Source organism: Diceros bicornis, chromosome 5 (genome assembly GCF_020826845.1).
Source record: "Diceros bicornis minor isolate mBicDic1 chromosome 5, mDicBic1.mat.cur, whole genome shotgun sequence".
NCBI classification, from domain to species: domain Eukaryota; kingdom Metazoa; phylum Chordata; class Mammalia; order Perissodactyla; family Rhinocerotidae; genus Diceros; species Diceros bicornis.
In genome coordinates, this window is record NC_080744.1 from 58170948 (window position 1) to 58184549 (window position 13602).

The window sequence follows — 13602 nt, forward strand, 5'->3', positions numbered from 1 at the left end:
TATGACTCAAAAACATTCATTCACACCACAGAAGTCTAAGGAATGATATAGAAAAAGACAAAAATAGCTTATCTCATCTCCTTGTTAAGAGAGTCTCAATGTGTACAGGACAAGGACAATTATTGCTTAAGAGCAGTAGCTATCAATGATGCAGTTCAGCCATCTACTTCCAGCCTACCAGACAGGAGTCATAAAAGTTTGTACTGTCTAAAGGTTTTATATCAAGTTATATCAGGATTTTATGGAGGGGTTTTAAAATATTCACATCCTGAATTAAGGCTTTCATTTGTTTGTCAAGTCTGACAAATAAACAAACTTAAATTGACTTAAAATGTGAATTTTCACATAGGGAAGAAAATCATGAAAAATGATCAATTAGGCCAAGCAAAATGCATATGAGGTTAAGTACAACTGGTGATTCTTTTCTTCCTAAAAGGACAGTGTCTAAGCGCACACAGAGGAAATAAGAAACCGTGATCAGATAGAACACATTATTGACTAATTCCGTGCCTGTCCAATCTGATATCCCTCCAGTGCAGTCACTCGCTCTGGAAGTTTTTTGTTAGAGGTGTTTCCAAGACCCAGACGACCGTAGTCTCCATTCCCAAAGGTAAACAGTTTGCCATCTGAAGTTACCACTGCTGAGTGCTTGAAGCCACAAGACATCTACAGAACCAAGGAGAAAAAATTCTTTAACAAAGAGGGGATACTAAGAAAGAAATAAATCAGTCATTTTTGGTTATAATACAGTAATAAACTTTAACTTCACTGACAACTCAGGATCTCCAAGACCAGTATGTCCTATCTGTCCAAGTGGCTCTCCTGTTACCCCAAGTCTGATCTACCTCATCATCCTCACGAAGACCAAGCTCAATAGCATATCCTGGAAGAACTGTCGCTACTCTTCAGCTCTGTGTCGATAACTTAGACTACCTACGATAATGAATGGGGAAATTCTTTGTAAACTCTGAGATGCTATGCAATTTTACAATATTATTTTAGATCACTAATTGATTTTCCAGAAAATGTATATGAACTCAGCCTTTACAACAACGATAGGTTGAAAGCAAAGCTCTCCATTTATTCGTCTATCAAGAACTGTGTGGCAAGAGCTCAACTCCATATTGTTTCTCCCAAGGAGCTGCAGCATCCTAGCCTGGGCCAAGCAGCTGGCTCAGGGAAAAGGAGTCCCTTCTAACACAAAGCCTATTCAAACTTCTGACAAGCTCAAGAATAAGTATGAACAACCAAAAACAGGGGATCTCTTATAATGACTATGTAATATATTTTTACTATTATTTCCCATTACCTAAATTTGATTCAACAACTAGTATGTTTACATTCAAAGGCAAAATTTTCCACGTCCTGCCTGACCTGCACCACTTCTTCGCCTTGTAAGGCCTCAATCTGCCTGGGACGTCGCTGCCTGTCGCTGTTCCCATGGCCAAGTTTGCCATAATCACCATCTCCCCAGCTAAAGACCTCACCACTTTCAGTCAGGGCCATCGAGTGCCCATCAGAACCACAGGAAGTCACCAGCTGGGTCACCACAAAGCCTGAAACAGAGCAGAAACCCAGTAAGAGTCACTGGATATTAAAACTCCCCTCTTTACTTGCAGCTGCTACAGAATACTCTCAGAATCAAAAAATACCAAAATGGTATTACAGAAATAAAAACTGTTTAATTTTAAATCAAATTTGCAGCCATAACCTACCAAACTGGGAGCAGTCACATAAAATACTGATGATGACAAGGAAGAGGAGGAGGGTGATATGAGCAGTTATAGTCGTTAAGGACTATGTTCTAGCCACTCCTGTAAGCGCTTTACATGGGTTATCTCATTTTCTATTTTAACATAGAATCTATGAGGCAGATATTATCATCACCACTTTTACAACTGAGGAAACTGAGTCACAATGAGGTCTAGTAGCTTGTGCAAGGTCTCAGAGGCAGGATGTAGTGAACTGGATAGGAACCCAGCCCTCCCATCCTCATTGCCGTGCTCTTCACACTTAGATCTCAAGGAAGAGAACTCAGAGCTACTCAGGAATTGGTTATGAACGCATCATCATTTGTACGCTTTTACTTAAAAAAACCCTCTTTGCTCTTTTTGTAGGCTTCAGGGTCAGTGAAAGTTAACTTAAGGAAGAAGCCAGGGGCTCCTGCAGTGGCTTTCTTTAGACGTATTCTTTCTCCAAGTCAGAGAACTCTGACAGAGATGCCCTTTAAAGTTCTTAGTACATTTTCATATGAACTGATTTTTAATTTTAATGAAACACAAACAATTGCTACTGTTATTAATAGTTGTTTCCTAATTACAGTTTTGCAATTTTAAAGTTTTTGTTTACAATCCTCAGTGGGTCTCAAAACAGTTATTTATATCACTGAATTCTAGCACTGCTATGAAAATAACTTGCAAAATAATATAGCTTAAAATATGGAAATTAAGGCTTTACATGCCTAAACGACAATTTAAATATAAGTAAAAACTCTATATGACTTAATGTACAAAGGTTTGAGATGAGTTCCAACATAAGCACACATTCCTACAGTTAGGCCATAGTTTCTGACCAGCTTTTAACTGAGTATAATTTTACCTTGTAAGGCTGAAATAACTGTCAGCACATGAAGGTCATCTGAATTTCCTTGTCCTAATCTGCCATAACTTCCTTCCCCACAAGCTAACACTGTGCCATTGGCCTGGATGACAAAGGTACAATTCTGACCACATATGACCTAGTATAAAAAGAACACAATTAAATATATTGTTCTCTATTATATAGCTTTAACGTGCACATATTTAAAATGATTCCATGTATACCTAGGATACCTTTACCAATTCTTTTACCTTTTCACTATAGGGGAAGTGTTGATGTAACTGAGTTCCTACACGTCCTTGATTATTATAAAACTGCTTACTTAATCAAGAGATGTATGAGGTTCATTTGACTATTTAAGATAGTTTAGAACCATGTTATCTATAGGGATTTCAGCCAATTGTACAGAGTTTAAATAATAACATCAACAACAAAACAGATTAAAGAAGAAAGAGGAAAGGGTGACGGGGAAATATTAAAGACTTGGGCTGGAGGTCAGCAAGAAGCAGAAACTGGAAGGGTATACACAAGAAAGAACAGTCTATCCTGGGACTTACTGAGGTAAAGAACAAAAGAGAAAGCAGTGGCCTCAAGAAGAGTTTTGAAATGTAGTACATGATTATTAGAAGAGGGGAGAAGTGTCAGTGAAATCTGGCTAAAGATCCCAGTAAGTTTATGGCCCCAAAGAGAGAATCAATAATTAGGAATATCTTAACTTCTATAATGCATCATGATGTTAATTCATTATACTTGAAAGCAAGAAAAATTTAAAAACTTATTAACTAAGTCTGATAAAAACCTTAAAAAGCTTTTATTTGGAAGCTATACATCATGACTTTCTTTGGTGATTCCTTATAATAGACTATGAAATGGACAAACTTGATCCCACAGTAAGTTACCGACAGCAAGCAAATCAGAATTGTCAGTTCCCAAGTTTCTTCTCCATTTCTTTACCCTGTTAGTTACCTGTTGGGCCTGTGAGAATGAGGGAGCTGCTGCAGGTACCATCACATTTCTTCCAGCTTCTGCCAGCTGTCCATGCCTTCCAGCACCCCATAAGTAGACATCACATTTACCTCCCAGGTGCCAGTCCTAGAAAACCACAATCATCTCAAGATGGTTATTCAAACAACCATGTACTGGGTACCAATTGTGTGCCAGCCTCTATGGGAGACACTAGGGCACAACACCCAAGTACTCAGAATCAGAAGACTTACTGAGAACCACCATATAGTTATCCTCATCTTTACTGACCTCAGGTCTGGAAGTTGCCCAAGACATAATCTGTTCATCCATGCCATTAATCCATTTACTGTTATCCTGAAAGACAGGACAAACATCAGGGTCAATCTTGCTTACTCAAGATTTATCTGTTCTTAACTAAACTAAGTCTTCTTCTAACAACTAAGCCCTCTTTCCAAAAAAGAAACTTGGTAATAGTATAGGAAATTAAGAGCAGTTTTATAATCATGCCAAACTTGATTTTATACATTGTTAATATTTCCCTTTATTATAAACTACCAACTATCACTATTGCTTTGGTGATCCAAAGCTAACCATTCATGTTTTCTGAGCACCCACAGGTACAAGGTCATGTGCAGGAGCCATCACTCCCATGAATTTGCTGTATAGCTTTGGGCAGGTCACTGCATCTTTCTGGGCTTCAGCTTCCTTATCTACAAAATGACAGATTGGGGCAAATGGGCTCAGAAGGAAACTTCCTAACTGAAATAGCCTATGTTTAGATAATTTTCCTCAATTCATATGAAGGTTTTATATTGTATCTATAGTTAAATATTCAAACGTCTGTATATATAAATCTTAACTAAGTAAAGGAGTTGCTAGATCAAATGCTGGCCTGTACCATCTACATAAGCATTTTATCTACAATACAGTTTCTATAGCTAGACACTTTCAAATACAAGCAGAAGAAATGACAAGAGCAATGCTCTTCCATATTCTTATTTTATGATGATTAAAACATGACTGAAGTGCCAAATAATTTAGAATCTATATGTGGAATAAATCTCACAAGATGCCCAGGAAAAGATGCTAAATATACACAAATAAGGTACTAATCAGGCACTTATGAACAAAAAAAAATTGGAAAATATGGGACTAAGTCATTGAGAGCCAGCAAATTTACAAGAGCTCCACAGTTCTCATATAATCAATCCCTGTCACCATTGAGGGCTGCCATCAGACTGAAGATGACTATCTGAAAGCAAAATATTTTAAGTTTATCTAAGGGTATGCCTCTAGCTATTCAAGCAAGCAAATATTTACTGAGGGTCTGCTATAGGCTAAACAACCATGATACAATCTCAGCTGCAAATAACAGCAGCTCATATTAGACTTACCATTAGGAATACAAGTTCATCCTCTGGAACAGGCTCTAAATCAGGAACAGTAAAAGATTCTGGAAACTGTGTTCCATTGGTCAGGGCTTCAGCAGCTTTTATGGTGGTTGAGAAACATTCTAACCAGGCCCACTCATTGGGATTCCAGGATGCAGGGTCAGGGAGGCAGTTCTGGTGGTGTGGTGGCACTGGAGGGTTACACAACAGCTGATCCAGATGAAGTCCCACAGCAAGGGAAGCCAGACATTGCATATAGGGGCTGTGAACAAGTTGGTCGCCACAAACCACATGAGGCTAAGAGAAAATGCAAGGACGTTATGTTGAAGAGCCTATGCCAAATATTCTAAATTAATCTACTACATTCTAAAAGCCTGTAATTGTATTTTTTAAGTTTATTGTTTTTACGCTTTTTACTTTGAAATAATTTTAGATATGCAAAGAGTTGCTGAGATAATACAGAGAATTCCTGAAAACCCTTCACCCAACTGCCTCTAATGTTAACATCTTACATAACCATTGGGCATTTATCAAAACTAAGAAATTAATATTGGTACAATACTAACTAAACACAACTTTAATTGGTTTTCCCACTAATGTCCCTTTTCTGCTCCAGGATCCAATCCAGGATATCACATTGCATTCAGTATATTTCCATTAGAGTTTTTCTTGAATTAAAAAAAAAAAAAGAGAGAGAAAGAGAGAGAGAGAGACAACAGCTAAACCATGGAGATTTGCTCCCTCTCACAATTCCCCCTTTGCCAAGAGAAGCTTGGTAACCATAAAAGGAAAATCTTTCTTTCACGGCACTCTCTAGTCATAGTAGAGCAACTCTGGGAGAGACTGATTCAGAAAAGAAAACCTGGGCAAATGCATCAGTGAAATTAACTGGGTGTGATAACGGCTGAATATATTAATGTAGCTTGGCAAAAAAAGAAGGGGAAAAACCTCAGAGCTCTGCCTAGAGGCAGCACACTGTGACTACTGAGAGCTGGAAGACAGGTTACACAGGATCACAGCTTGGGCAACAGGTCCGAATTCCATACTTCCTCATTGTAGTATTCAGTGAGCCTGCTCAGTTCAACCTTAGCTCTTCCACTAAACTTTCCACAAGGAATCATACAATAAGTGGAGAGGATGTTCACTCTGACACACATATCCACTACTACCTCCCACCTTTGGGATGGCAAAACCACAAAAAAATAGATATATGGGTCAGAAAAGGTAAGATGATACTCTGGAGCACAGATATTTTAAGAAGTTTTGGAGTGAATAAACATTCTGAAGGGCCGGCCCCGTGGCTGAGCGGTTAAGTGCACGTACTCCACTGCTGGCGGCCCGGGTTCGGATCCCGGGCGTGCACCGACGCACCGCTTCTCCGGCCATGCTGAGGCCGTGTCCCACATACAGCAACTAGAAGGACGTGCAGCTATGACATACGACTATCTACTGGGGCTTGGGGGGGGGGGAGAATAAACATTCTGAAAAAGAATGATATAATCACTACACAAATTTGAGGGTTATTTTACAATTTTACTCTCACTAAACTAAAGTAAGAGTAGGCTTAGGATTACCAACAACTGTTTTGGGCATGACTTATCTTTATTTGATTCTGCCCAAATAGCCCCATGTATTTTCCTGAGACCTCATGCTCTTAAGGGATAAATTCAAAGCTGTAACTCAAATTCCAAAGCACCAGGCATCTGCAGATCTGTAGGAGTGTAATCAGTTACCTTTTCATAGGCATACTGCTCCTGAAGCATCATGGGCAGCCGCTCCAGAAATGCTCTCATGCAGGGAGCCATGTTTAATCCCAGAATACCTTGTTGTTTCAGTGCTGTCCTACAGGTTGCTAAAACATGATTGGCAGCAGCCCATTCTGCCGTACAACTGACGACCAAAACATCCTGATGGAAAATAAATCATGCCACATGATATATTTGTTTAAGTAAAAGATAAAGGGAGATAATTCTATCACCATTCATATCTGAGAAATTCCTTCCAGTAATTTCATTAAACATTTTTACTTTTTGGACATTTTATGCTGTACTTTTAATGCCTATGAACTTCAAAACATCCTAAATTTTGTCTAGATGAAAACAAGTGAATAAGAAATAAACATAAAATTTGTGAACTACCTTGGATTAGTTGATTCTCCTTAAAGAGATAAGATCAATTATTTGCTATTACATAGGACTTGCAGAACAAGGTATCTAGTATATTTTAAAAGTCTGACATGACCACAGGGATATTAGAGGAAGTGGTACTTCGTCTGCTGAGGGACACATCTACAAAAGCAGCAGTACTGCTCTAACTGTGGCTCCATGGTTTATTCTACACAGGCCACTACTGCCTAAGGTCTGATTCTATATTTTACTTCTAGCAGGACTAAACCAGCAAGCTTACAGCTCTATTTTAGTATCATTTAACCACACAAAATGTAAACCAAAGCAGCACACTGACTCTATTCATTAAGGGTTATGAAAGGCAATTCAGTAGGGGAGAATGTCATATCACAGAATTACTTCACAGCAAGAGGCTGGTAATTTTTACTAAAATACTAAATTTAAAAGCCAAAATATATTGTGTATACTTGAGTTAAACATCTTTGGGACAGTCCTTTTCAGGGAAAGTTCTTTTAAGACAGTTTAGTGCTATCTCAAAAATCATGGCAGAAAGTCAAAATCCACTTTATAACTTCCAATGGAAATGAAGTCATTCAGTAATTAAGCATTTTCACCAAAGTCTAGGGTATAGTAGAAAGAGTACTAGTTTATAAATCAGGAGATGTGGGTTCTACTTTTCCTTCTGCCACTAAATAGTTGCCTTATAAATTATCTTGGGCAAGTAATAATCCCTTTGTATATCACTTTTCTCCTCTGTAAAGTGGGATGCTTGCACTATGATTTTTAAGGTACCTTACAGGCTTACACTCTATGATTTAATATAATTGCAATATTACCTTTGATCTATTTGAGCAAGCAGCTACTCCAACATCTGGAATCCATACTGTGGTCTGGATAGCTCCAGAGCCTATCACAACAGTTTGCAAGACAGAGCCATCCTAAAATGAGATGTATTTATCAATACACATTACTTAATCCTAGTCACTACTTAACATTCTAAATTTATACTTCACACTCACAAAAACATATTATAAAATCCACACTATAGCTAAATTTGGCAATTTCCAATTGCATACCTACTACCCAATTTTCTAGGGCCTAGATGATTTTAAAAATATTTATCATCAATAAGAAAAATTAAGCGGTAGAGGATTTTGAAAGGAGTTTCTTCAGTATTTAAGATATTACTATACAAAATATGGGTAGGATTGATTGGGTTAATTTTTAACATATATAAGTTAACGTAAAAACATTACTCAAGATAAAAATAACATTTATACTCTTACCCTTAAAGACCAAATGTTCATGAGCCCACCTAGTCCACCAGACACCAAGGCCAACCCATCAGAACTAAAGGCAACAGTCCGGACAGGGGTGATGTGTCCCCGCAGCTGATAAACACACTTGACTCCAGATGATTTCCTATATCCATCCTGCAATTCATTTTTATTTTTAACATATATTGAAATTAAAACAATTTATAGATTCAAGATTTACAATTCATTCTTGGAAATTTTATATTTCAGCATAAAATTAGGGAGGAGGGAAGGACAACTGTCTTCTAAGAGTTACCTGAGAAATTAATAAAATATCAACCTGGTTCTCCTTTGCTGAAGCCAAGTTTCATCTTTTTTGATATACTTCTAAGCTAATTTCCTACTCTTCAAACCGGCAGAAATGACTACATTTCTAAGTTCCAATTACCCCTTAGAGATAGGAAAATTCTAACTTTTACTTTTTAATGAGTGTTTTAATTTTTAAATTCAGCTTTATGTAATTTTCATTTTTAGCCCCTAATATTTGTGAATTGCACATGCTAGCTCTATAGAACAGGTTCCTCTTTTTGTTGCTGATAGTTCTGTCACATAATGTCTAATTTCATGTTTGCTCTGCAGGTTTTAGAAGTGAGATAGGTATGGCCTGTCCAAAGGGCTACTGTCTAGCACAAAAAGCAAACTAGGTTTATCTTAGGGCTCCCAACTCCACCTCTGTGATATTTTCCTCTCATTAGTGAGCTATATACCCCTACCTCATCACCCCCTTTCCTTGTCCTTAAGCTCCCTCATCCTAGTTATGACAGAGTAGAATATCAGATGTACTCATTTACTCAAAGATGACATAAAGCGTTATGTATTCCAGGGGTATTTGTGTCATGAACAAAAGAAAGAGCAACAGAGGTTGTAAACTGGTAGCTTGGGGATGCAATTTGATTGGCCACCCAGTGTTTTATAGAATTTTGAGTCAGGTGTTAATGTTTAATACTGGGAGATTTACTGAAAACACTGGATTTTTGGCTTCTAACCAAAAAATTAGACAATCTGGTAACAACAGGCTCTCATTTCTGGAGGGTGACAGTTAGCTCTGTGGCAACTGTGCCCTTTATATGAAGTATGTGCACTTGTTTTTTGGTTTTTTTACCCTCTCCACACCTTCCGACTACCAGCCTCGTGAATATACGTTACTTGCCTAGATGGCCCTGCATGCATCTATCTGAATTTGTAACCTCTGTTTAAGGTAAAGGAATTGTTCTTCACAGGTGGAATTCTGGTATCAGTAGCAAACAACTTTAAATAGGTGTGCTCCCATAGCGTTCCTATTTCACTGTACCAAAGACTTAACTTAGAACTTGTCTATCTATAGTGTCGATCATACCCTTTACCGCAAATGATTACCACTCAATATTTATTGAATATCTCACCTTAACAAGCAATTATGGTGTCTCTGACTTATAAAAAATTAAGCTCATTCAGAGAGTACACTAAGTATGACAATCATGTACATTTCCCTAATGGATTTCGTCCTCTGGCATACAGTACTAAGTATCTTAGTAATTAAGGGAGGATTACTTTGATAACATATGCTATCTATGGTTTCAAATAAAGTCTTCAAAAACACCAGAACATTCACCTGGCAATTTGATTCCTGGTCCCACCATCCTTCTGAACTAGTCACACTGGTCTGTGTGGTATCTTGTGGGATATGCCAAACACATACTAAGCCACTCTGACAGCCACTTAAAAAAAATTGATCACATAAAACCAAAACATGTCAATATGCAGAAGTAAAAATATTTTCACACAGCAATCAATTAAGACCTGATAGAACTACTATAATTTATTTTAAAAAGTTATTTGTAGTAGGTATGTTATAATCTTTTATAAGAAATACAACTAGTATCAATATTCTAACAACCTCACACCCAAAGAAGGAGATTACATACCAAATTTCACATTGGAAAACTGCTCTTTATTTCTCTAAAGTGATCTTATGGTATTACACATTATAATAATAGTAACTGGCAATAAACTATTTAAAACTACTCAGAAGCCATATTTAATGCAAATAACAGTCTATACTAACATAAAAATTAAGACACACACATATAAATTTACAACATACGTAGCCAGCAGTAAATGCAACTTGGATCCTTTCCCTGAGAGGCTGCACCAAGCGATGCCATTTACAATAGATGGATGGCAGAGTGAATGCAGACAGCGCCAGCATCCTGAAATAGGCCCCCATAATTTCACATTTTCTTCTTTGGCACATGTCATCAGAATATGACCTGTTGGGTCCCACTTCATACTAACAAGAGTATCCTTAAAATGGTAGGGGGAGAAAAAAAATCATAGTAATGCTTCTTTCACAAATACTTGAAACTCAATAATTTATGAGCTATACTTCTATTACTCAATTATTTTGAAATCAAAATTTTACATAAATCACAGATACTGTCATATCATTCCCAATCACTAGAACAAGTCACCCTATAATATAGTGTGCATTATATATATTTACTGCAGTCAAAGCTCAATAAATGTTAGTAGAATGAATGAATTATGAAATTCTGATTCAAAACGGATATGCTACCTTTCATTAGCCTTTTTCTTGACTAGTAATCATTAAAACACAAAAAAGAAGAAACTTAAAAAAAAAGCACCCCTTACACCAAAATAGCAAATAGTTATGAGAATCCAGGACGTGTTTTGTGTTTATATGATTGTCATCATTGTGTTCTTTTTTCTTTTTTTACTCTCCTTCATACCTTCCAAATCCTGGCTTCATGCATTTAGGTTACTTGCCTAGGTGGCCCTGTAAGCATCTGAACTGGCAACCTCTAAGGTAAAGGAATCATTCCTCATAGATGGGATTTCTGGCATCAGTGGGAGGTACTCTGACCGGGAGTACTCCAAGGGTGTTCCTATTTCACTGTTTTGGTTTTACTTCTTTCTCTGTTTGATGGCTTTCTTACATAGACTTTTCCACGTATACTCATGGTCCAAAGACTTTGTGTAACAACAGAATATTAAATCATAAGTGCCTGATGAAATTTTTAAAGAAACTAGTATCAAGCGATACTACAGTAAAAAAACAAGAAAAAATAACCATCCAGTAAAGATGCTTTACCTTATGTGCATCGATTAGAATAATGCCTCCTTTCTCAAGTGGTTCTTTTGTTCCCAGTAACAATTTTCCATCAAAATATCCCACTGCAAATGGTCTGTCTTCGCTGAACCAAGCAATGCAAGTTACAGACACTAACATGATAAAAACAAAATTAAAATAGAAAAAAAGAAAGAAAAAAGAAAAAACAGAGAGACTTGTCATTGTCTAACTTAAAAGGCAGAGAATTTGCAACAAATATTTGCTACTGCAACCACTGCCAGTAAGTTTCCAAACATCTCTTTAATGCGTTTAGACAAAATGTAGGCTTACAGCAGGGATTCCATGTAACCCACTTTAAAAGTGTTATTTATAAGTGACAAGGACAACCTCATTTTTTTTTTTTTGAGGAAGACTGGCCCTAAGCTAATATCTGTTGCCAATCTTCCTCTTTTTTTTTCCCCTCCCCAAAGCCCCAGTACATAGTTGTATATCCTAGCTGTAGGTCCTTCTAGTTCTTCTATGTGGGACGCCGCCATAGCCTCAGCATGGCTTGATGAGTGGTGGTGAGTAGGTCTGCACCCAGGATCTAAACTGGCGAACCCTGGGCCGCTGAAGCAGAATGTGCGCACTTAACTGCTGCGCCACCAGGCCGGCCCCAGGGCTACCTCATTTTTAATCTTTCATTCTTTCCAGGTAGTTATTAAAAAAGAGAGACAAAAATTGGATTTCCTCGCTGATTTTATGTGACTGAACCAAATTCTTTTCTTTTGGGCCAGAATCTACCATGAAACTGGGAAGTGAAATAACCCAAGTCATAAAAAAATTACTTGTCCCTTCTTTTGCTTGTTTAATATTCCCCTACTCAGAGTGTTTCCATATTCTATCAAACATATTCTATTCTAACAATTTATATTCGTATTTGCTTCTTTAAGCATATGTAACACTGGAAGGCTACAAAAAAGTAAAAAACAGTATTTATCTGTGGGAGTAGAATGGGGACGTGGGAACTGAGTAGATGGGAGAAAGACTTTTCACTGTATACCTTTTTAAATTTTAAAATTTTTGATTCCTATGAAGGTATTACCTATTAAAAAAAAAACTAAATTAAAAAAACTGTTCTATTTTGTTAATAGAGTACCATGTAAGCAGGAACTGTGACCTTTGAAATATCCCACTCTCCTAAAACAACTAATAAAAACTATCAAGTAAGATGCCTATGCCTCCAAAGGGAACACAATGAGAAAATAAGTGAAAGCAGACTTCCTACTATCTCTTCTCAGACCAGGAACTCCTCTCCTCCTCCTTCCCCCATTTCCTCAATTTCACTCATTTGTTAACAATTTCAGGGACAACCTCGTGGCGTAGCGGTTAAGTGCATGAGCTCTGCTGCTGGCGGCCTGGGTTCGGATCCCGGGCGCCCCGTGAGGCACCACTTGTCAGGTCATGCTGTGGCAGTGTCCCATATAAAGGGGAGGAAGATAGGCACAGATGTTAGCACAGGGCCAGTCTTCCTCAGCAAAAAGAGGAAGGATTGGCATGGATGTTAGTTCAGGGCTCATCCTCCTCACAAAAAAAAAAAAAAATTCATCTCTAACAATGATTATTATCTTTTTTCTATTGGACATTCCTAACTTTCAAGGGAGACTTAGAGCCTGTTATAAGTGTTCAGATACTTACAGGAAGGATGAATGACTAATATATTATAATACTATTAGATCTCATTTTGGCAGAGATGTGTGATAGGGATTGGGAGAGAAATATCTTTCAATTTAGTAAATAATTAAAATGGAACACCAACTAGACAATTTAGAAAACAAAGCCAAAAGTAATATTCACTCAGCATTTTTAAAAGCAAGTGCCAAAAACCTAAGTCTATTTGATTGTGGGGAACATTTTCTCAGCTAGACACAAGTCCAGACATTTACCATCCTTTCGATAGCAATGCTCCAATTCTCGACGGTGCATGGTGGACACATCAACAACTTCAATCAGTCCTAGAGATCCGTCCATCCGTCCCACCAACAATAATTCTGGAGACTCTCCTGACCAGGCTGTAGCTGGACCCTCTTCCGGCCAAGCCAGGGCAGACACCCAATGTGGCTGAATATCTACCAATCCTTTTCCTCCTAAAGATG

The 13602-nt window shown here is 37.6% G+C and overlaps 1 protein-coding gene across 9 annotated transcripts in view; it reads right to left on the bottom strand.

The window, feature by feature from the left end:
- The window catches only part of HERC1 (HECT and RLD domain containing E3 ubiquitin protein ligase family member 1), a 182233-nt gene that overhangs the window by 18622 nt on the left and 150009 nt on the right, over positions 1–13602 (bottom strand). For all 9 annotated transcript variants that reach the window (XM_058541785.1, XM_058541786.1, XM_058541788.1 and 6 more), the window contains exons 54-66: positions 13393–13593; positions 11489–11619; positions 10481–10680; positions 9989–10094; positions 8368–8514; positions 7918–8019; positions 6689–6862; positions 4959–5252; positions 3853–3918; positions 3565–3690; positions 2599–2737; positions 1375–1556; positions 511–666 (exon numbers count right to left, since the gene is read on the bottom strand). In XM_058541785.1, the coding sequence (XP_058397768.1) occupies positions 511–666; positions 1375–1556; positions 2599–2737; positions 3565–3690; positions 3853–3918; positions 4959–5252; positions 6689–6862; positions 7918–8019; positions 8368–8514; positions 9989–10094; positions 10481–10680; positions 11489–11619; positions 13393–13593 (2024 nt within the window). The remainder of the gene's footprint in view (positions 1–510; positions 667–1374; positions 1557–2598; positions 2738–3564; positions 3691–3852; positions 3919–4958; positions 5253–6688; positions 6863–7917; positions 8020–8367; positions 8515–9988; positions 10095–10480; positions 10681–11488; positions 11620–13392; positions 13594–13602) is intronic.